At 41.7% G+C, this 21,739-nt stretch overlaps 2 protein-coding genes across 17 annotated transcripts in view; one reads left to right on the top strand and one right to left on the bottom strand.

Annotated features, from left to right (window-relative positions):
* Positions 1 to 21,739, bottom strand: part of DOCK7 (dedicator of cytokinesis 7) — a 109,578-nt gene that overhangs the window by 52,271 nt on the left and 35,568 nt on the right. For all 16 annotated transcript variants that reach the window (XM_062617562.1, XM_062617561.1, XM_062617557.1 and 13 more), the window contains exons 10-14: positions 20,299 to 20,379; positions 18,100 to 18,265; positions 17,298 to 17,440; positions 15,097 to 15,190; positions 13,140 to 13,302 (exon numbers count right to left, since the gene is read on the bottom strand). In XM_062617562.1, the coding sequence (XP_062473546.1) occupies positions 13,140 to 13,302; positions 15,097 to 15,190; positions 17,298 to 17,440; positions 18,100 to 18,265; positions 20,299 to 20,379 (647 nt within the window). The remainder of the gene's footprint in view (positions 1 to 13,139; positions 13,303 to 15,096; positions 15,191 to 17,297; positions 17,441 to 18,099; positions 18,266 to 20,298; positions 20,380 to 21,739) is intronic.
* Positions 1,261 to 11,489, top strand: ANGPTL3 (angiopoietin like 3). Its single transcript, XM_062617544.1, has 7 exons — positions 1,261 to 1,826; positions 2,897 to 3,007; positions 3,813 to 3,930; positions 4,674 to 4,787; positions 6,302 to 6,397; positions 8,230 to 8,502; positions 9,936 to 11,489. Exons 1-7 carry the CDS (start codon positions 1,329 to 1,331, stop codon positions 10,136 to 10,138), a joined length of 1,413 nt encoding a protein of 470 aa, XP_062473528.1. The 5' UTR covers positions 1,261 to 1,328; the 3' UTR covers positions 10,139 to 11,489.

Genomic DNA, 21,739 nt, shown 5'->3' on the forward strand with positions numbered 1-21,739 from the left:
ATTTGCTTCCACTCTATGCCACAAGATTGCCTTTGAATGAAGCTCCATCCTCCCCAGTGCAGGGCTCGATGCGCAACACTCTCCTGCTGTTTTTCCATGCTTTGTGCAGAGACTTTGCAAAGTCTGATATTAAGCAACCTGGTACAAAATATTCTCCATCAATAACTGGAGATCTAAAGAAGTTTCACATTATTTAGTTATGGGTGGGGAGTTACCTGTGTATTATCAACCCTTTGAGACGCAGTTTAACAACTTCAATTATTTTCCTCTTGATGCTTGCCTATCACATGTGCATATGTACATCAACGAGTCCAGGGGAAGAATTACTAACTATAAAAGAATCTAGCAAAACCCTGAAAACTCTCCAAAGTACAGACTATATTATGCAGGGATTGATTTTGGTTTTTTGGATTGCTATGAGTGATTCCAAAAAGAAAAATACTTCTCATTCATACTGCAATACTGCTTGAAGAACGTACGTGCCTCCTTGCAGAGGCATGGACTGCAGAACAGAACATTTACTACAGATTACTTGTGGGCTTGCTTTATGTAGTGTGAATCTTAAACAGTAAGAAGAATGGTAAGGTGAGAAATGTGAGGTATTATTTATCTCCCCCACCTCTGCAAAGCAGCTCTTAAAAAGTAAGTTTTATATGGTGTAAATTACTGCACAAACCTTAACATAGTAGAATCACATCCAGGCAATCTCTGGACCTAATTCCCTCTTTCTCACTTAATCTGAACTACATGACAAGTAAATCCACTGCAGCACAATGAGTTACATCAGAAAATGGCACAAGATGCGAATCAAGCTGTGTGAATCATCTGGGAATATTCTGCCCTTCCACAGCTTATCAAGGAGCTGCACAACCTGAAATACAGCATCCAGTGCTCCTAAGTATGGTAAATCCTTCTATGCTCCCAAGGCAATAAAAGGAATCATACAACACAAACAAGAAGCAATTTAGGCCCTTATCAAGATTATGACCCAAAATTAATCTATTAAAAAGCATTGTGTGAAAACCACTACGCCATCAATAACATTTTATAACAGAAGGTCTGGCAGATGGAAAAGTTCAGAACCACCTTAACCAGCAACATGCCCGTCTCTCAGTTTTATCTTCCCAGATATCAACCTGCACTCGAGAGGGGTTACATTCGTTCAAACACACACAGTTTAATGATCAACCCATTGGTTTGCCTCCTCTGAAATGAAGAGGTGTATAAATAGATCAAATTCTTCAACCCAGAACAGTCGCACAGCAAAAACTCTTAGCAGGAAAAGTCTCTGCATCCTGAACAACCAAAGACTACCAGGAGGAGAAAAGATGAACACCATTCTAGTCTTTCTATTCATTGCCCCACTTGCTCTTTCAGCTGGAGCTGAAAAAGATCCTTCCTCCTTTGATCCTGCTTTATCTCCCGAGACAAGATCAAGATTTGCCATGTTAGACGATGTTCGAATCTTAGCCAATGGACTCCTCGAGCTTGGCCACGGTCTTAAAGACTTTGTCCATAAGACAAAGGGGCAGATGAATGACATCTTTGAAAAACTTTACATTTTTGATAGGTCCTTTTATGAGCTCTCACTGCAAACGAGTGAAATCAAAGAAGAAGAAGAACAGCTCAGACAAACTACGGCCAGGCTGCAAATCAACAATGAAGAGATAAAGAATCTCTCCCAGGAGATGAATTCGAAGATTGAGGACCTCATACAAAACAAAATCCAGCTGCAAGAGAAAGTATGGGGACTGGAAGACAAAGTCACCAAACTGGCCATCACCCAGCCTTCAATGGAAGAGACAAAGGAAATTTCCTCACTCAAAGTAAGTAGAGTTGCGAAAGCCCCTGACACCCAAAGCCAAAGTAAACTGTAATGCTATTAGTGGGAGTTATGCAATAGAAGCTCATGTTTTAGCTTCCTCTTCACTGTAGTACTACTGTGTATTTTGAGAAATAAATCACTGCAATAGTCTTATAAGAATCAGTGTCTTCATCTGACATATTATTTTGCAGTAAAACTCCCCAGTGAGAAACCTGTGAAATAACAGGTCTATCTTTTCCGTTATTTGCTTTAAAAAAAATTACTTTAAAGAAAAAAGTCAGAAGGAATTCTGTAGATTTAAAAGAAATTTAAAGAAATTCTTAAAGAAATTTAAAGAAATTCTGTAATAATAATGGTAAAAAATTTTTGCAATCAGGAAAATGATGTGATTTCCAAGCCCATAGGTTTGTGTGTCATCACTTCATTGCAAATCAATGCACTAGGAACTGTCTGCTTAGTATAAAAGCAGGAAGTTTAAACCTTTAAAGAGGGACATCTATAGTACCTTTATGACCTCCAGAACAAAGAACCTTGCAACTGTTAGCACGCTTAATGTCAATAGATGCAAGTATTTAGGGGGGTATAAGGCTTCCTATGGAAAAGGAAGTATTAACTGCATTTTGCAGAAGTATAAAAGGCTAAGCAACTTGTGTGAGAAAATACTGGATGTTTGTGTCAAAGCAGAAGGATGAATCCAGATCTCCCAAATCCCAAGCTAATACCTTAAATGCTGGGAACTGTTCCCGTTTTTGATCAGTGGCATAGATCTAGTTTGAATCAAGGGCCAACTTCATAGAACAAAATTGGTTTGGACATCAAAATTGAAGGAAAAAAGCAACAACAATGAAGTTCTACAAAGCTGCCAGCAGTTTGTCTCAAAAAATAGGTCTTTGCTTCAGAGACAAAGAAGTACATCCCTTAAGGGGCAAAGCAAGCAACCCTTTGGAAAAAGAAAGGCAATGATAAATGGTTTGTGCCTCTCAAAACTGGCCCCATGACAAGAGTTATGGAGGCAGCAGCACTGTGAATGTCTTCTGCTGCTTCTAACCACTACCTTCCTCCTGTCCTCAGGCTTTTGTGGAGCAGCAGGACAATGACATCAAGCAGCTTCTCAAAGTTGTAGAGGACCAGCACATAGAACTCGACAGACAGCACAACCAAATACTGGAGCTGGAGGACAAGGTACCAGAATCACCTCTATTTCTCTTTCCAGAACTTGTCATCTCTCATAACACTGAAGGAGTCAATGGCCTGACCATTCGTTCTGGTCAGCCATCCCTCTTGTTCACAGCTGGGCGGTGTAGAGGAGGGTATAAGCAATTTTGACCACACACAGGTACCTTTTTGGGTGAGAGACCGCTGTGCTGCCAAGCCTGGGGCTATGGCCAGGGCACATGATGACCAAGAACACAGCTCTGAAATACTCTCTAGCAACAGTGTTTTCTGACTACTTCTTTTCTTTTTTATCTACCATATCACTGTTTTCCCATTGGTCTTCTACATCTTTCTTCTTTACCGATATTCACTCCAATAGAGAGCCAGGCTCTGCAGTCCAACATGTGTCACCATAACGCTGGGTATAACTGACATGCTCATATTTAATTTATTCCTAAGAGGAGGCTATAAAAGAAAAATGCATTTCAGCCTAAGGAACTCTGGGTTCTGTGCTCTTTAGATGTTGGTATTATTTGTCTAAGTGTTGTCACCTGAGGAAGTAAGTTAAACCTGTTTGCCCATTAAGGGGCATCTCGTGAGGACGGGTCATTTACTTGCCTCATGAATCCTACCTTGTTTGAGCAGTGACATCCGTGTGGCTGAAATCCACCAGTGTGGTCCTCAAGTTATTTTTATGTTGTAAATTGGGTGTTCTGAAGGATTACATTCACAAGGAAAATGACTCTCTGCAGGACATTGTTTGGCTTGATACATGAATCTCATCATTTCAGAGCCTTGGGAAATTAACAACCTGTAATTATGGTTCTTTCAGCTAAACCACATTGAGCTCCAGGAACATGCAGAGAACTCCTTGGTGGAGGAGCTCACAGAACCAGAGGACACCCCTGTCCCTGTGCGCAACGCCACGGCTGTAACGTACAGATCTGATGGTGAGACCTTCTCTCTTAGACGTGATGATGCAACACACTGTAATTACAGCATGCTCTGTGAACATCTTGTGTTGGGTTTTAATAGTCAAAGACTAAAAGCAAAAGACTTCAGTTACATACAGTGCTCTGGGAAGGTGCTAGAGTTCCTGCTTTGGGAAAAATGCCATCATCTGCTTAGCCCCAGTATACATGTACATCTCTGGGGTGACACGGAATAACATCCAGTAATGCAGTAATCCTGTCCTCATTCTCCTCCTCCATTCACCTCCTGTAAACACATGCTGTGATCATGCTTTTAGAGTCACTTCTGACACTGCCAATGCCTGTCTTGGAGAGCATGGACAGAGAACTAATTTACTTCACAGTGGCTAATTATAAGATTTGGAAGAGCTCTCTTTGAAGTTGAAAGGCATTTTTGAACTGCAGCAATGGGAATGGTTATTACAAGAGGCAGGAAGGACCATTTGCCAGAGTTTAGTCTTAGCTCTTACAAACTTTCCAGAATTATCTAAATTGAAACCTTGCCTAATGTACGTCCAACCTACTACAACTTGGCAGCTGCATCACCAAGCCCAAAGCAGTTTGTCCCTTTCATGACATTTACTGTAAAATGAAATTACCAGAAAGATGGTTCAAGTTTTTGCTTTGGCTTTATCCTGTACAGACACTGAAGTTACAAAGCTGGATGAAAACTTCCCACATCCAAACCAAGATTTGTGATTGTCTGCTCTTTGCTTTCCTAGGTACCGCTCCTGACTGCAGTGCACTTTACAACAGCGGCACGCGGTCCAGTGGTGTCTACACTATTAAGCCCAGTGGCTCCGAAGCTTTCGATGTCTACTGTGAAATGAAATTTGGTAAGATACCTGTGCTAGAAGTAATCTAATTTTCACCTCTTGTTTATAAAGAGGCAAGGACTTTCAATCATTTGATATAAATTAAGTGTATTTAAAAAACCCAAGCCCCTTCAGCGATAGATAAGGATAACGGCAATTATAAATGCCATTATATCACACCCATGAATACATTTCCAAATCAAAGCAAACAGTAATTAGTAAATACCTTAGTAAAAATTTGTTTCATTAATAAACCTCATTGCTCGAGACTTAAGATTCACCAAACAAAGAGGTGAGCCCTGGAGACAGGATTTCTGTATCACGTCTGGGTGAGTCAGTAGATATGTATCATACATATCCAGCATTGTCATGGACCAGAAGGCACAGCACCAACCCAAGCTCTACCTTTGTAAGAAACCCGTTTCTCTGCTCCTTTTGCCACTACTCAGAGATAACACATCACTTGGCCGGTTCACTGTTTGCTGTTTTTTAAACCCTGCAATGCAGCACCACACAGTGCTGCCCTGTACGTGTCCTGCCCAGCCTCCCTGCATGGTCCCTTGGCCACGGGTACCTGGAGAGCCTGGGAACACGCTGATGCAACCATGGCAGGGCCATGTGGTTTGTCTGGATGTTTAAACAGAAAGACATGGGATTGCCCTGTGCAAAAAGCTCCTTTGATTACATTTGCTGAAACTGGTAAAACTAGAGTGTAATGACCCGGTTAGGAGAAAGACCCTGCTGCAACCCCAGCATGGGCACAGCCTCCAACACTTCATACCTTCTGTGGAGTTGCCTTGCTTCAGTCAAGCACTATGAGCAGAGGGAGCCTGGCAATCTGACCAAATGTCTGCAACTTTCCATGTCTCTTCTTTATCATTTTCTCTATGTCTGTGTTTCTCAGCCCTAGCAAACAAATGGAGCCCAGTTAAGACAGCTTAACAAAGTAAGTCCAGTAAGCTGAGTTACCAGGAGTGTGGCAGAGGACTCCAGAGGGGCTCCAACAACCGCATGCTCTGCTCAGCTGTGCCCACTTGAACTTCTTTCATGAAGATTTAAGCTAACTCATTCTACCTCAAATTTGGAGCACCCAAGAGCACTCATGGACAGTTAATAAGGCCAAGGCGAGGGTGGACAGGGCTTTGAGCAAGCTGCTCTAGTGGAAGGTGTCCCTGCCCATTGCAGGGGGGTTGGAAGTGGATATGCTTTAAGGTCCATTCCAACTCAAACCATTCCAGGATTCTATGATCCTGTGAGTCAAACACCTTCTCTCTGTACAGCCTAAAGGCTGTGTAGCTCAGTACATGTGCACTCATGCCTTTTGCAGAATGAAGAGTAAGTGGGATTCATACAGAGCTACCTTGAATGCAAACCCATTTTCTTCTTCTCTGGTAGAGAGAGAGCTCACATAAGTGCAGCCCCAGCAATGCAGTCTGTAGGTCAGCAGCTGACACTCTCAGTTACTTTCCATCTACTCTCTAATGCTTTAAACACTTAAGCCAGGCTTGGGACTTATTTCCCCTTCTCGTTTGCAGGCAGTTCCTGGACTGTTATCCAGAAGAGAGTGGATGGATCACTAGATTTCAACCAAACCTGGGATGCCTACACAAACGGCTTTGGTGACCTCAATGGTAAAAATACCTTTTTTTTGGTGTCTTTTCTTTGCATCAGTTGATTTGAGAAGCTGAATCTTCTTACTGAAATGTGTTCACATGAAAGCAGGCAAAACCAAACACCAAACCTGAGCAGTTTACCTGATTAGAACACCAGAAAATGCTTACCAGAAAATGTAACTCAGTAAAACTCTGAAAGACGCACTTCCAAATGCGTTTAGAAACTTCTGCTGAATCAAAGCCAGAATGCTTTAAATGATATTTTAATTATCAATATTCTACTATTTATAAAAGCACTTCCCAAAGCCTTTAAAATAGAGACAAGTGCAAAACCTCAGCAAGTTGCTGTCACTGCCTGCTCCCAATCTTCTGGCAATCCCGCTTCCCTTTAAAACCACCACACGAACTTTTCCAACCTCAAAAGCACCTAAAGCTGTGTGTGCTCCCCTGGACAAACACCTCCAGTGTCTCTGTGCAGTGGCCAATCCCCTCCATGGCTGGATAGGGTGAGGAAACACCCATGTTTCCCTGTTAATCATCAACTCCGAAGAATCTGGAGCACCAGCTGCTGCCCAACAGCCTCCCTGCCCAGAATATCTTCCCTATTTCTCTCATACAATGAGTCTACTTTTGGTTAGACAACAGTTTGACTTTCTAGGCACAGCTAAGATCAAAACCTCACCAATGTGGGCAGCAATATTGACTTACTTCCACCTCTTTTACAGTAAGGAGCTGCTCCATCTCAGCCTTTGCCACATTTTGAAACAGCAGCTCACAACTGAGGGAGACTTTTGCCTGCATAGTTTGATCATACTGAATGCTCCTTGACTGGCCTCCAATGAATTCCCACATACCACACCAACAAGAAGCCACATCTTTTCAGTGTCATCACTCTCAGCTGTGTCCTACTCAGCTCTGTGCTGCATAGTCTGAGATGATAAAATACAACAGGCTGCTCCTAACCTGTTAATTGTGGGAGTATTTTACTCAACCATCTTGTCTTATATTGCTTTAAATGCCACCTGTATGTACAGCACTCGCATTCAGCTACACTAGTTCTACATGTGGCAATTACCCATTGTGCACTGATACCTGCAGCACTGATAATAAGCTACTTAATGAATATAATTTAGGAAACTAATTACACCAATTATCAAAAATTCTAGCAAAGGGAAAATGCTCAAGTTAAATTCACTTCGTACACAAGGGTATCGAAACCTCGGCTCGGTTCTGCAGCTCCTTCCTTAAGAACTACAACAATTACAATTAGGTTTTATGTATGTCATTTCCTTCATTCGTCACACAGTTGCAATTATACATGTTTTAATTGTCTTGAGCTCCCTGCTAGAGTTTCATAAGAGGTGGAAAAGTTAAGAGAGAAGCTCCACTTCATTTATATCTCTTGCCTTTATTGATCACTGGTGTGCAATTAGGGAGAAGTAAACAGAAAGAATGTAGCAGGAGACCTCTGAAAAGATCAACATTCCCCAAGACTCAAATTATTGATTTAATTAAAGCAATGAATAAATCCCTTTAAATACTACATTTTCACACCTACTACCCACAGGTTACCTGCAAAAACAAATTCAACAGCAGTGTGAGCAATAAGGGGTTTAGGGAAAGTTTAGCACATAACCCCTTCCCTTCTATCTGTCTACGTGGTGACTTCTGTCCCCTCATCCTCCCCTCTGACATCCCTTGATTCTGACATTCCACACCTTATTTGAACACATATTTTCATATACTGATATTCTAAAGGTGAATCAGCTCAAGCATGGGTTAGAAATCTGCAAACCGTGGGGCGTTCATGCCTACTCCTGTATTAACAGCATCTATTTACAACTCTGCAGAGGAATTCTGGCTTGGCCTCAACAAGACCTATTCCATCACTAAGCAAGGAGACTACATCTTACGGATTGAGCTGCAGGACTGGAAAGATAATAAACGTTACATCGAGTATGCATTCAGTTTGGGAGGCCCCGAAACGGACTACACCCTCCAGCTTTCACGGATGTTTGGGAGCATCCCCAATGCCCTGCCGGAGCAGACAGAACTGCGGTTCTCAACTGCAGATCATGAAGCAAACACCACAAACGACTTCAACTGCCCAGAAAACTACCTAGGTATCAGTATGCTGGGTATATTAACATGGGAGTTGCTGTATGAAGGATGGTTGTGGGTAGAATGCTTTAGTGGGTAGTTACTGATACTAGCCTGGCTTTAAATACAGAAAAGAGAGGGCAGCAGCATCTTTCCATCTTGCAAAAGATGGGTTTTGTTGGCAGACAGCAGGGTCCTACAACGAGGCATCATCTTTCTGTTTTATAGATAGGTAAAACTACAGCACAGTGAGGCTGTGCAAAGGATCGCCATCAGAAACAGAACTAGCAGCAGCAGTCGAAATAAAACCCCAGGATGAGAGTCTAAGCTATGAAGTAAAAACCAGTTCCTCCACTGATGCCTGGTCTGGTGTGGCAGCCCTAGGTCGGATAGTTTAATCCCTCCTTGCAATAAAAACAGAAGACAAACTTGACTCATAACTCAATTTTTACTATAACCCAAAAGTTAAGAACGATGGTTAGATAGGGCTTGGAGCAAGCTGCTCTAGTGGAAGGTGTCCCTGCCTCTGGCAGGGGGTTGGAACTGGATGAGCTTTAAGGTCCCTTCCAACCCAAACCATTCTAGGATTCTATGAGTTTCCATTCAAAGGCAGTTTTTAGCTGTTTGTCAAATACACCCAGTATAATCACCCTCAAAAGAGCAAGAGAGATGCAAGGCTGAAGATACATCTCCTTAAAGCTAATTTGGTTAAAGGAGTCCTAATTCTTTGATTTTCTGAAGCTTTTATGCTTTGCCAGTTTATAGCAAAAAGCAAACAATTGAAAAAGCAATGAAATGATTAAACCAGAGAATACAGAATTGCCCTCTAGACATCCTCTTCATGCAACAAACATTCTGTACATCATTCTAAGCTTGAAAATTGTTATTGTCTGAAACAATGTCGAGAGCATTACTTGGCTCCAGTGACCATAAAACAGATGGCCAATGACTTCCAAAGTGCTAAACTTTCTTTCTGAGCACAGAGTTGCTGCCAGTCCTTTGCAAGCATAACTGGGCTTATGATTTAAGCTTGTGGTTAAGAACACCAGCCGATAAAAAAGAGAATTTGCTTACTTAAGGCTCTTTTGCTTACTTCAGCCTCTTGTGAAGGAAGAGATTTAACTATTTGTACCTGAGACAAATACCAGCAAACCAGAAAGTCAGGGTCACATGAAACATGGAAGTGTGAAGCTAACTTCCTCAATGTCCCAATTCAATGGTAGCATTTGTGTGTGCAGTTTTCTCTGCATCACTACTGCGACGTGAAGCAGGCAATAACAGGGAGCACAGCATTTTGTATTGGCCCTCAACTTGCAAGTGTGAGTGTGCAGAGCTACAAGAACCATTTTGTTCAGGTAGACTGGGTAATTGTCCCTTTTGCTGGAAGATTCATGTTGAAACAGGAGCTGAGCACAGTATGCCAGAGCACAACTGACACTACAATATTTTTCCTTAGGAGGCTGGTGGCACAGTGAATGTGAGGAAACCAATCTGAATGGGAAATACGTCACACCAAGGTCAAGAGGAAGACTAGACAGAAGGAAAGGCTTGTACTGGAAGCCTAAGAAAGGAAGATACTACTTGCTCAAGTCAACCAAAATAATGATACACCCAACAGATCTAAAGAGTTTTGACTTTACTCAACCCAATGTAATTTAATCCAGAACATACACGCTGAACATTACTACATCAAAGGAGTTCATGTTATGTTTAATAACAGATGCATGTCTAAATCCATACACTGTATGGTGTATTCTCCAATACATAAACCTGAGGCATTTGTGATGGTCTTACACTAGGTTTGGTGAGTATTCACATTCACTCGAACGCCAGGGTCAATGTGCTGTAGCTTTCATAGAGCTTCTACCTCCATTGGATGAAACTCTAATGCCTGGCAATCAACCACCTATTCGTGTATTAGATATTATTGCTTGGAGGAATGGGTTTTCAAGCTGCTGCGTTCGTTTCTGGGTTGTGTAGAAGGGAACAAAGTGTTTCAGGAAATGAAGGGCTGGCAAAATGCTTTGGAGGACATTTAGATATAAATTGATAGGGAAGAAAAGAAATCTTGTTTCAGAAGGTCTCTAAATTTGATGTTTGGTTCACGTTACTGTGGAATGTTTCCATAAGCAAACGAAAGATGGGCAATTCCCCATTTTAGGGTTCTGTGTATTTCCAGCCAAGTTTTCAGCAGTGTAACTCAGGCCAGTCTTCACTGAAGCACTGTACTGTGCAGCTATAGATGTGTACACACACATCGAGCAATCTTTCAGATACCACACTTTGAAGAACTACTTAACAGCCAAGCTTCAAAGCCTGCTAAAATGAGTAAAGAGATCTTTTCTTCTTGTCTGAAAGGGAATCAGAGCCATCCCTTTCCGATCTTTTAGCACACCTAACTAAGAAATAAAACGAAAGGCCATGTGAGCACACAACAAAACACTTTTCAAATAGAGAACAACTGCCTGTGGGGCAACTCCAATGGAGTCCGTGCTATCAACCAACAAACCCTGGAGGCACAACCTACGTGACAGTGTTGGACTCCTGCTCCTGGAACACATTCACATTTGTTTAACTTCAGCTGCAGAATACTGTAAAGCAGAAGGACTATTGACATGCTTGTGGATGGATGGCCATGGAACTGTTGACTGACAAAGACCCCAATTCTGCAGTTACATTGAGTCATATTGACTTGTATATCTTACCTAACTTGTATATCTTACCTAACCCTTGTATAGTATGGATTTTTTTACCTCAGTATTTGCAACTATACAGAAAATGGTTTTAAACTGTAATTTAAGAGTGAAACAACTGTGAGTAGAACGTGCCAATTACAGAAAAACTGCAAAACTACTTTTACTGCTCATGGATTTAATACAAAGAAGAGATGACAGAGTGCTGCTTATTTGTACCAGTGTGTTGTAATGTTTAATTACCTGTCAAACCTCTAACAATAAATATACATCAAAGAAATCAAAGGAAATAAATAAATAAAGCTTTTGAAAAGACATGAGATACGGAACCTGACTAAACTCTTTCTTGTAAGCTTTGCTTTTGTCCTGGGTTCAGCAGTAGCAGTCATTTTTTCTCCTTAGTAGCTGGTGCAGTGCTGTGGTTTTGACTTTCGGCCTGGGAACAGCACTGATAACACCGATGCTTTTAGTTACTGCTCAAATGTTTACCCTAACCAAGGACTTTGTGAGCTTCACGCTCTGCCAGGGAGGAGGGGAAGGCGGGAGGAAGCAGAGACAGGACACCTGACCCAAACTGACCAAAGAGGTATTCCATACCACAGCATATCATGCCCAGGAGGTAAATTGAGAGTTACCCGGAAGGGTTGGCTCACTGCTCAAGTCAGGCTGGGTATCGACGGGTGGTATTGCATTCTCTTCCCTTGTTATTTCCCTTATCATTATTATTATTGGTGGTAGCAGCAGTGATTTCTGTTATACCTTAGTTACTGCACTGTTCTTATCTCAACCCGTGGGAGTTACGTTCTTTTGGTTCTCCTCCCCGTCCCTCTGGGAGCAGGGTGGGGAGGAAGGGGGGAGTGAGCGAGCGGGCTGCGTGGGTCTGAGTTACTGACTGCATTTAAACCACGACAGCTTTACATAAAACTGGTTTGTATTTATCTAACTTTTACAACAAGAAGTAACAGATTTGGTGCTGCCGAAAAGTTGCCGAAATTACTCAGCTGAAGAAGACAATTCCACCCAGATTGTGTAACATCTACAAAGCTACTTTGAAAGAGCTTTAAACAAATAGTGGTACACAATGAAATCTGCTTCCTGCCTGGGCTTAGTTATAGAAAAGTTACTGTTTTCCAAGATACTTTAGAAAAATAATAAAATCATACAATCACAAAATAGTTAGGGTTGGAAAGGACCTTAAGATCATCCAGTTCCAACCCCCCTGCCATGGGCAGGGACACCTCACACTAAACCATCTCACCCAAGGCCTCGTCCAACCTGGCCTTGAACACTGCCAGGGATGGAGCATTCACAACCTCCCTGGACAACCCATTCCAGCTCCTCACCACCCTAACAGGAAAGAACTTCTTCCTTAGATCCAATCTAAACTTCCCCTGTTTAAGTTTGAACCCGTTACCCCTTGTTCTATCACTACAGTCCCTAATGAAGAGTCCCTCCCCAGCATCCTTATAAGCCCCCTTCAGATAAATTTCTTATCTTCCAGGTCTGCAGAACACTTTTTTTCAGGCATTGTAAAAAAAGAAACTGCTTTTAAGTCAAAAAGGAAATATGAACAAAGGGATTAGGTATCTTCTTCATTTCTATCCTTCTCTTTAAAGAAGTAAGTCACTGAAAGTGTCAGAAAGTATTAAAACAGTAAGAGAATGACTTTAGCACACAGCCAAGAAAAAACCTCCATAAAACTGATGAGAATTCAGCTAAATTTCACTGTGAATGTGGGGAAATGGAGAAACCTCTCCCATCTTGGTCACAGCCAAGTTTTAGGCAAATATATTTGTCCCTTCACATCTGTGCACTTTCCGCTGTGTCAATGCAGACCCTTTTTGTGCCTCTGGCACAGCAGAGCAACTGATACAGCCAGTTTTGCAACAAACCTGATGATAAGGAAGGCATTTCCACACTTGCCAGTCTCAGGCCCTGAAATGTGAAGGGTATTTCAAAATCCTGACCTGTATGTGGTGTTTGGAACGTAGACATCCCTGGCAGGGAACTCCAGGATTTCTCTTGTAGGTCTAACTCGGCTGTCTGGGTAAAGTTTGACTTGAAGCAACTCTGGAGTCAGACAGTAATGAGGATTCTCTGGAGCTGGAGAGATGTCTATCTTTAATTGAGCTGTAAGAAGAAAATGGTTTTATTACAATGAATAGAATTTAGGCCAAAAAGCATTTTCATGGCTTGTTTCTTCAGGTTAATATCCTATATATTATTTTCATAAATAAATAAAATTATACATTACAGCCAATGTGGATTTGTTAAAAACACAGTGAAAAATTATATGTTTAAAGCATTAAAAATAAATGTGAACCAAACTGGTATCTAGGGCAACTGGTATATCAGATAATGAGAACCAATGAAGAGATGGATCTTAACAACTCCCAATTGTTCTCATAGGCAAGTTGGGTCTAGATAATGCTACTGTGAGGCCCAACTATTGTTAAAAACAATAGAATCACAGAATAGTTTGGGATGGAAAGGACCTTAAGATCATCCAGTTCCAACCCCCCTGCCATGGGCAGGGATGCCTCACACTAGCCCATGCTGCCCAAGGCTCTGTCCAAACTGGTCTTGAACATTGCCAGGGATGGAGCATTTACCACTTGTCTTGGCACCCTGTGCCAGTGCCTCAGCACCCTCACAGTAAAGAACCTCTTCCTTAGATCTAACCTGAACTTCCCCTGCTTTAGTTTGAACCCATCACCCCTTGTCTCATCAGCAGTATTGCCTATCAAACTGCAGGGATACATCAGAAGTTGCTGAAAGCTGATCTGCACTGAGACTGCTGAGTGTTTTCCTTGGCCAGTCAGGTGCCAGCACTGACACCACATTTATTGTTGGTGGATGGCACTGAGGCTGGAATCATTGTAAAAAACCGGAAGCCAGGACAGTAAGAGAAGTGGCATCAGATGACTAAGGTGAAACACAAAGAAGAGCAAAGGATTTGCACTGAGAAGGAGAAGACAAACACATAATTGGCATGCATCAGCTCTGTAGAAAAGGGCTGGGTGAGAGAAGTGACAATAAGCCAACGTCCAGAAGAAAGCTACAACCATTCTAAGAGGTATTAGTGCAGTGTCATGGGTAAAACATTGCAAATTTGTCTGCTTCAGAGGAGTAACGTGGCCGGTTTAGAGCTTGAAGAAAGCATGGACAGATTAGAGAAAGTCTACCAGAGGGTAACAGGCTATTTTAAAATCACAGCCTTTGGGGAAGGGGAGAAAAACCCCTGAGATAGGTTAGGCTACAAAACAGAGGTGGATAAGAGTGAACTAATAACAGTATTCAAGCCCTTGAAAGGCTGAGATAACTGCCCTGAGGGCATGCCAGACCATCATCAGATTAATTTGCAGCAAGGTAATTTTGCAAAGTTTTCTTAATACCTAACCTCACTCCAAGGACAGCTGAGTGCTGGAAGAGATGAACTGAGGAAGAGGTAGGATTGCTGTCGCTGGAGACTTTTAAGAACAGGTTAAGTAAATATTGTCAGAAATAGCACGGGCCAGGGGCCTGTTTCACTGCTGGTGTGCCAGCATTTCTATTTCCCTTTCTCAAACAGAGGTGGAGTCTGCTCCTATTAACCAAGTGGGAGCCAGGAAAGACATCTCTCAGCTAACGAGTGGCATTTTACTCAGTGGTATTTTACAAAGGCTCCTCAGCCCCTGATGGGTTTAGGGCTTTGGGGCTTGCATCCTCACCTCACAGATACTACTCTTAGCGTGACAGGAGTTGCGTGTGCACACAGACCAGTGACATACCTGCCAAAATGCCACCTTCAGTGCTCGTGGTCTACCAGGGATTGCTGTCAATGACTATGCAGGGTTTTTTTTCACCTGCTGATTTATAAGAACTGGGTGGCTACAGGGAAGGACTAACCAAATGCATGTGAGCCAGAAAGATCTCATTCGATACCTGTGATAGGTCTCAGTCTCCGCAGCACTGACGATGGCCGCTTCATGTCAACAAGGAACTTGTACAGATCATCATCACTAAGGCGATCACCCTCCTGTGGGATGTTAGCAAGAAAAGTTATCTACACAACACTTCAGGATTGTGAGAGAATGAACAGACCATCTAATACTGTAGTATTCCCCCGATACCAAAATGTACCTTCCCAGAACAAGGTGTTAACATTAACATGCTAAATTACAGTTCATTTCTCCATCCTTTTCCCTTCCTTTTTTCTTTATTAATCATCATGACAGCTGCAGGAACTTCTAATTGAAAACCTTTTCTCTCCCCATCAATATTATCTTTTCCCAAACTGAAAATGGCTGTTAGAAGACTCCCCCCAAATACCCACTTTTTAGCAAGGATAATAGTTTGAAAAACTATCCGTCATTCAAGTAGTGATCCTTGCTCCTTCTCTGCCTTTTCTTGGGTATGAGTCTAAAAGAGCCTCACTTCACAGAAGTGTTAAGAAATGGTGGGAAGCAGGAGGAGTCTGTTGTCAGCTTTCCTTGTGCCACGTGGTGGTAGCTCAGAACTTTGTTAATTATAGAAAATGTACCTCTGCCACCCTATAAGTACCCAAAAAGCAGGAGATATCTGATCACAATGGTAGTAAGTCACAATATGACAAAAAAGAAGCAAATGGAAGGAGGAAAACGCTCGGTACTCAATGGAAGAAAACAAAGGGAAGATAAAAAAGAAAAGAAGAATCAAGCTTAAAATCCTCAATCAACATTAGGCAATTTTTAAAGGACAATTTAATAAAAGAAGCTGTTTGAAAGCTGTCAAGTGAAAGCAACCTCAACAAAGGAAATAAATAAAGGCTTTTGTAAATCATTATTATCTTAGTGACCAGGTTTAAACTGCTGTGTATTACTTCCAACTTCCTACATGTTGGGTGCCTACGTTTCAGAACTGGATTTTATCAGCACCCCAAGTGAAAGGATGTGCGGCTGTCACTGAGACCCCAGAAGTACCATTCACAGCGCTCAATTCCAGTCATACTGAGTTTCAGGATAGCACAGAGCACCAGAGGCATAAGCAGCCCTCCACTTCCCTGGTTTGCACCAGTATAACTCAATGCCCTTGGTGACATTTCTCCTTGTTTACACTACTTATTTAAGAGCAGACTTTGGATGGGTACCCACAGTGAAAGTGGCACAGAACCAAAACAATCAGAAAGGGAAAAAGAGAGTTCAACCAACTTTCAATATATGGAACCTAAATCTTTGTATTCCCAATGATTGAGAAACCAGTCCAAAAAGTAGCTGGTTATACAATAGTAAATCCCTTTTTAAACACAATGTCACAAAGGTGATATTGAAGTAACGATTTTCCTTAACCAGATGTGGCATTAAGCAAATCTTAGCAAAAAATCAATGGACTGAAACCATTTTCTAAGCTTAACTAAAAATTTTATTATGTTTAATGGTGGTTTTTAATGCTTCTCAGGAAAATCCCAAGCTCTGGCTAAGAGCTGCCACTCAGCAAAGCAGCATCAAAGTGACATGCTTTGCTTTCTCAGGTATCCCTGGATGCGGCCAACCTGATGCCAACCTCAAACCACATTGATGAACCTGGTTCTGATGAAACTGCTGATGTTTCAATGGTCTGTCTATCACCCAATGAAACCAAAGGAGTCCAATGACCATCATGATGAAGGCTATGCAACTCCTGGACTAGGAGAAATACCTGGAATACTTTTTGGCACGTACTAACCCAAAGATGTTATCCTCAGGTTTGTGAACTTTCTTCTATAAGCACTTTTCCAAACAGCATTTAACAAAAGGCCAGGCAGGGATTTTTCCATGTTAGAAAAAACCTGGAGCAAAATAAACCAGTGTTCTCCTGGAGAGACCCAGTTCTCTTAGTTGGAGTCACTATGCCGTAACTGTTTTATCATTCAAGGCAAAACTAGCTAATAATTCCAATTCCATATAGCAATTATCCATAGTAACCTTAATGAAAGAATCCACCAATGGACTCTGGACCCCCAGAATTAACCACCTGATATAACAAACCCACCGCATGCTGCTCAAAGACATATTGTGATCAGGGAATAGACTGAAAACATCACAATCACTCAGGTCTAAACTGACTTCACACGATCAAATCACTCTGTCCAAGGAGCAACTCCTTAATTAAACAGCTTCATACAATACCTGTTTAAAGAAGTTTGTCACTGTCAGAGTAGCTGGTCTAAAACTGCTCAGATTGCAAGCCTCGTCCCCACTCGTGGTTCTCTCTAACGAACGCCTCCCAACAATACTGGAATTCCTCCTCTCTGACCACGATCCTTTACGTTCTTCAAGAAATAAAAGCAAAAAGGGAGAGGAATTACAAAAAAGAAAGAAGAAAACCGATAGCCCAAGAGTCTACTTTTGTTCCAACCAGGATTTTCTACACAGGAAAATAGGTGCTGCATTCAGAAATTATGCAATAACCGTGATAGAAGAGGTGGTTATGCTAAGACAATCACACTCCTGAGGCATCAGGAGGCTATGAAGCACAGCTGACTACTTCTGCTCCTCTCACAGCAACCTCACCCCAGTGCCTTACTCCTATTATAAAAGTCTTTATCGTGTGGAGATTTATGTGTTTCTCTTGCTCTGAAAGATGATGAAGTTGGCAGTTTTGGGGATGCTGAAGAGCAGTTTCAGATGAGCTATGTGGTTCACAAAGATTAATCCACTCCTTTGGAAAATGTTCATCAGCCTGTAACGCTCTCTCAGTCTTAGAAGCCTGGTTTTAAATAATATAACAGATGGTTTGCTTGTAAAATCCTTGAAAGATAAACCCATTTGTTATCATGGACTTTTTTATTTCAACCATGACCCAAGACTATCAGAAGGCTCAGGGCAGGGGGAGGAAAGCGCTCAAGGAGCGATGGCAGCTACAGGGTATGAATCAAGGCTTCAGTAAACTCTGGATTTGTCCACATTCCCTCATGCAGATGTACTGTACCTCCTGTGCCAACTTCAACTTCCGTGGAGTCTCTTTCCAAGCTTCCAGCGCTGCTCACAATGTTCATTAAATGAATGGCTGTCCAGGCAAACGGCATCCGATACTTGCCTAGTCTTTGGCAAAACTGTTCTGCCTGGCATTTCAGTTTTTCCAACTTCTCCTTATTCTGTGAAGAGAATATTTAATCCAAGAGATTAAAAGGAGAGGAATAGGAGCAACGGTTCATACAGTGATTTTGTGTTTCAATAGAACCTTCTCGAGGAGGATCACTAAGTGCTGCGCAAATGGACCTGTGCTTCGCAGAACTGCCATCAGGCCAACAGTACCAGATGTGGGACAGCTGGATAGCCCTAAAGCAGCTGGCTTCATGCTCCTCCTGAACGGCCTGTCAAATCCCAATGAGCTCATCTGCCCACTGCCCTTTCACAGAAAGCAGAATTTAACCCTATGAAGTCTGAAATGGCCTTTCTTAATGCGATTTTAAGCCAGACACAGGGTTGGGTGAAAACAAAGAGACTCTGCTACTCACATCCTTCTAGTTCAGGATATGCTTGTGCACTTTGCTTGGAAGGAGATCTTGACAAATCACCTTTGCACCCACATTCCCAAGCACCCTGAAACTCCTATTCCAAAATTTCACTTAGGCACACGTCAACTTAGTGATCACAGGAAATGTAGGGCTTTTACTTATGTTGCTTATATACCTGAGGTGAAAAACGTTCGTTTTTCATATTGTGGTGGAGTGATACAAGGACAGAGACAGACCCAAAAATGTGAACTTCTTCAGCTAAAACATATACTAGAACTTTAGGAAGGCAAAACTTTGTTAGAATTTGACTGAAACTAACAAATGAACATCCCAGCTCCTTTGAAACAGCCATAATGGAAAGCCTCTGATCACAAGAAGTGCTGGCATCTCTGTTTTGCCCTTCATCCTGTCCTCACTACTACCCTTTGATCTTCACTTGGCTCAATCCAACTGTACAAGAAACTAGGAGCCATTGCTGAGATCCATAAGCACTGCCTCATACTGTATGTACTCAAGGTTTCCTTTACAAGCTTACCTGCACCTTACAAACTGGAGTTGTAAAACAATATACTGAGCTCAAGTTAGAGATCTCTCCTTCTGACTGCTAGTAAAAGCAGAGATTTGCTATACTATAACCACTGCTGTAATGCAGAAAGCACTTCAGGAAAACAAATAGGAGGTGAAAAGAGCACAGCAAGTCCATAGTCCAGGTGCCACTGAATTCTGCAGGTGCTACCAGCATTCCTGAACCTACCAACTACAATTCCCACCCAGACTCCAATGTACTACCAATGAGCAACCTGCTGCCAACTGTAGGGAATAAGACTCCTCCCTGTGAGGAAACCTCTGCTTTTAGTTCTACAAGCAGACAGGCTGCATTTAAACATGTGAAGGAAAGGCAAAGAACCAGTCCAATTGGGCAGGTCCAGCCCATCTGCTGCACTTGGGAATGCCCAGGACTTTACTGCACAGGACAATGCCCAAACTGTTGAAGGCACGGATTAAAGAATGTTAATGAGAAACAAACCACTAAATTTATACAAATATAAATTACTGTTACTATATGTAAAAAGAACTGCTGTTGAGTGTGGCCCTTCTTATAAATATTATTGCAAATATTCAAAGAAAAAGAAAAATCAGCAGAAAAAAAGAACCAGAAATGCCTTGCAATTCAAAACCAGGCCTGATGGATAATCTCCTGTTAACATATTTCATCCACTTTATGACCCTTCTAGAAGGCAGAGGTACTGTGATGGGGTTAAGGCACAGAAGCAATGGAAAAGTTGAGATTTTACTGCAAATCCACATCAAAGGTTGCTCCACTTGACCCCAGCTATAAGCAGGCAGCTGATCCTTCGGGACAGGGAATCACAGATGACTGAGCTTGATGGTACCCACACATCTCCTCTGTCGACTACAAAACCTGATGACCTTTAACTAGTCTACCCCAGTTAGGCATCAAGATTCAAGGGTCTTTGACTCTTTTTTGGCTTTTAGAATTTGACTAGATTCTTAATTAAAGGTGGACTCTTTTAATGCTAGGAACAGTATGAATGGCTGCTACAGTCCAATATGGAAGAAAATGCTGTAAGTTTAACTTCTTAATAACAAAATGCCTTAAAGCACTTTTTAGCAAACTGAACCAAAAAAGAAATAAATAAGATTCTTACCTTTGCTGCATCAGATTCTTTAAAAATCATATAAGGCTCTGCACACTCCCCAATATCTCCCTGCTGTAACACTTTCTCCAGCTGAGAAGGGAAAATGAACCATTACAAGGACATGGATCCAGCAAGGATTGTTAAATTAAACAAACACTAGGAAGCAAAAAACAGTCTTTCTAAAGAGTTAAAGCTTGATTTCCCTTTGTGAGGCAGGGAACAAGCACTGCGCTCGTGTTGTTAGAACCATTAAGCTCCCAGATCTCCAGCTATAACTGAATCACAAGCGTAAAATATAGGTTCAAAGGGAACATATACCACTCCACTCTGGTTTGATCTGTTCAAGGGCCACTTTCAGCTCATGTTTGAGGTCTTAAAGACAGCTTACACTAACTAGCTGCCTTTAGCATCGTCTGCTCTTATTTCTGGTCTCTGCATTAAGGGCCTACTGCAGCAGCACAAACAGGGGACTCGGATGCACTCAGCTAAAACAAGCACTATTTTAAATAGTATATTATTTTTTATAATTATTTATTATTTTTAATTATTTTATTTATTTAAATAAATATATTTTTACAAATTTAGAAAATAATTACTTATTTAATTTTATTAGTATTTTATTTTTATCTTATTTAAATATTATATTATATATTATATTAAATAAAAAAATCAGTGTGCTTTCAAATCAAATGATGAAATAATCGAATAATTGAAGTCAGCCAAGGTGCAGATGTTTGCTTCTGAACTAATACAAAACTGCTTAACAGTTTCTGGCAGAAATACCTTCCCTATCACATCCCTAAGCCTGTTTCTTTCAGAAGCATCCTGGCCCTCCCTCCCACACCCACTGCTCTGCACATGCTGTTACTAGATTAGAACATCTTTAAGGTTCTCCCATGCTTATAAAGCACCATTCATATTCTCTATTAGTAGAACTCCAAGAGGCTCCCACAATATAAGGAACTTTTCACCAACTCACCTGGTGAGTTTATGCTGCCTGAAAAGTGGTTTCCCCATGAGTAAGATCCATGCAAAACTTCACCTGATAAGGCACATGATGCATCTTATTTATCCCTGACTAGATCCTTTTCATCATCAAATCAAAAAATCCCCTATGCCACCAGCTCCTCTTGGGTTTTACAAGCACGAACGTGCAGTCACAAGCTCTTTCAGCCACATCCCCATCTCATAAACATGGGGCTCTCTCTTCCTCGTATCTTGCAAAACTCAGAAGAGTGAATGTGTGTGCACAGGTAGAACGTGATTTTTAGAGGGAGTTCAGAGTCATACCACAGATTGGAGATCAGAATATACTCCAGCCACTGAAAGTCTTACTCTCCCTTGGGACTGTTTTGTCATGCCACAAAGCCTCAATTCATTACCAAAAGCTTATTCCTCATTTAAGAAGCAGTTCATGAAGGACTTGCACAAACCTCAGTCCCCAGGGCTC

The sequence above is a fragment of the Pezoporus occidentalis genome, unplaced genomic scaffold (assembly GCF_034315485.1).
Source record: "Pezoporus occidentalis ecotype Australia unplaced genomic scaffold, CSIRO_AGI_Poc_V1 ctg198, whole genome shotgun sequence".
Lineage (NCBI taxonomy): Eukaryota > Metazoa > Chordata > Aves > Psittaciformes > Psittacidae > Pezoporus > Pezoporus occidentalis.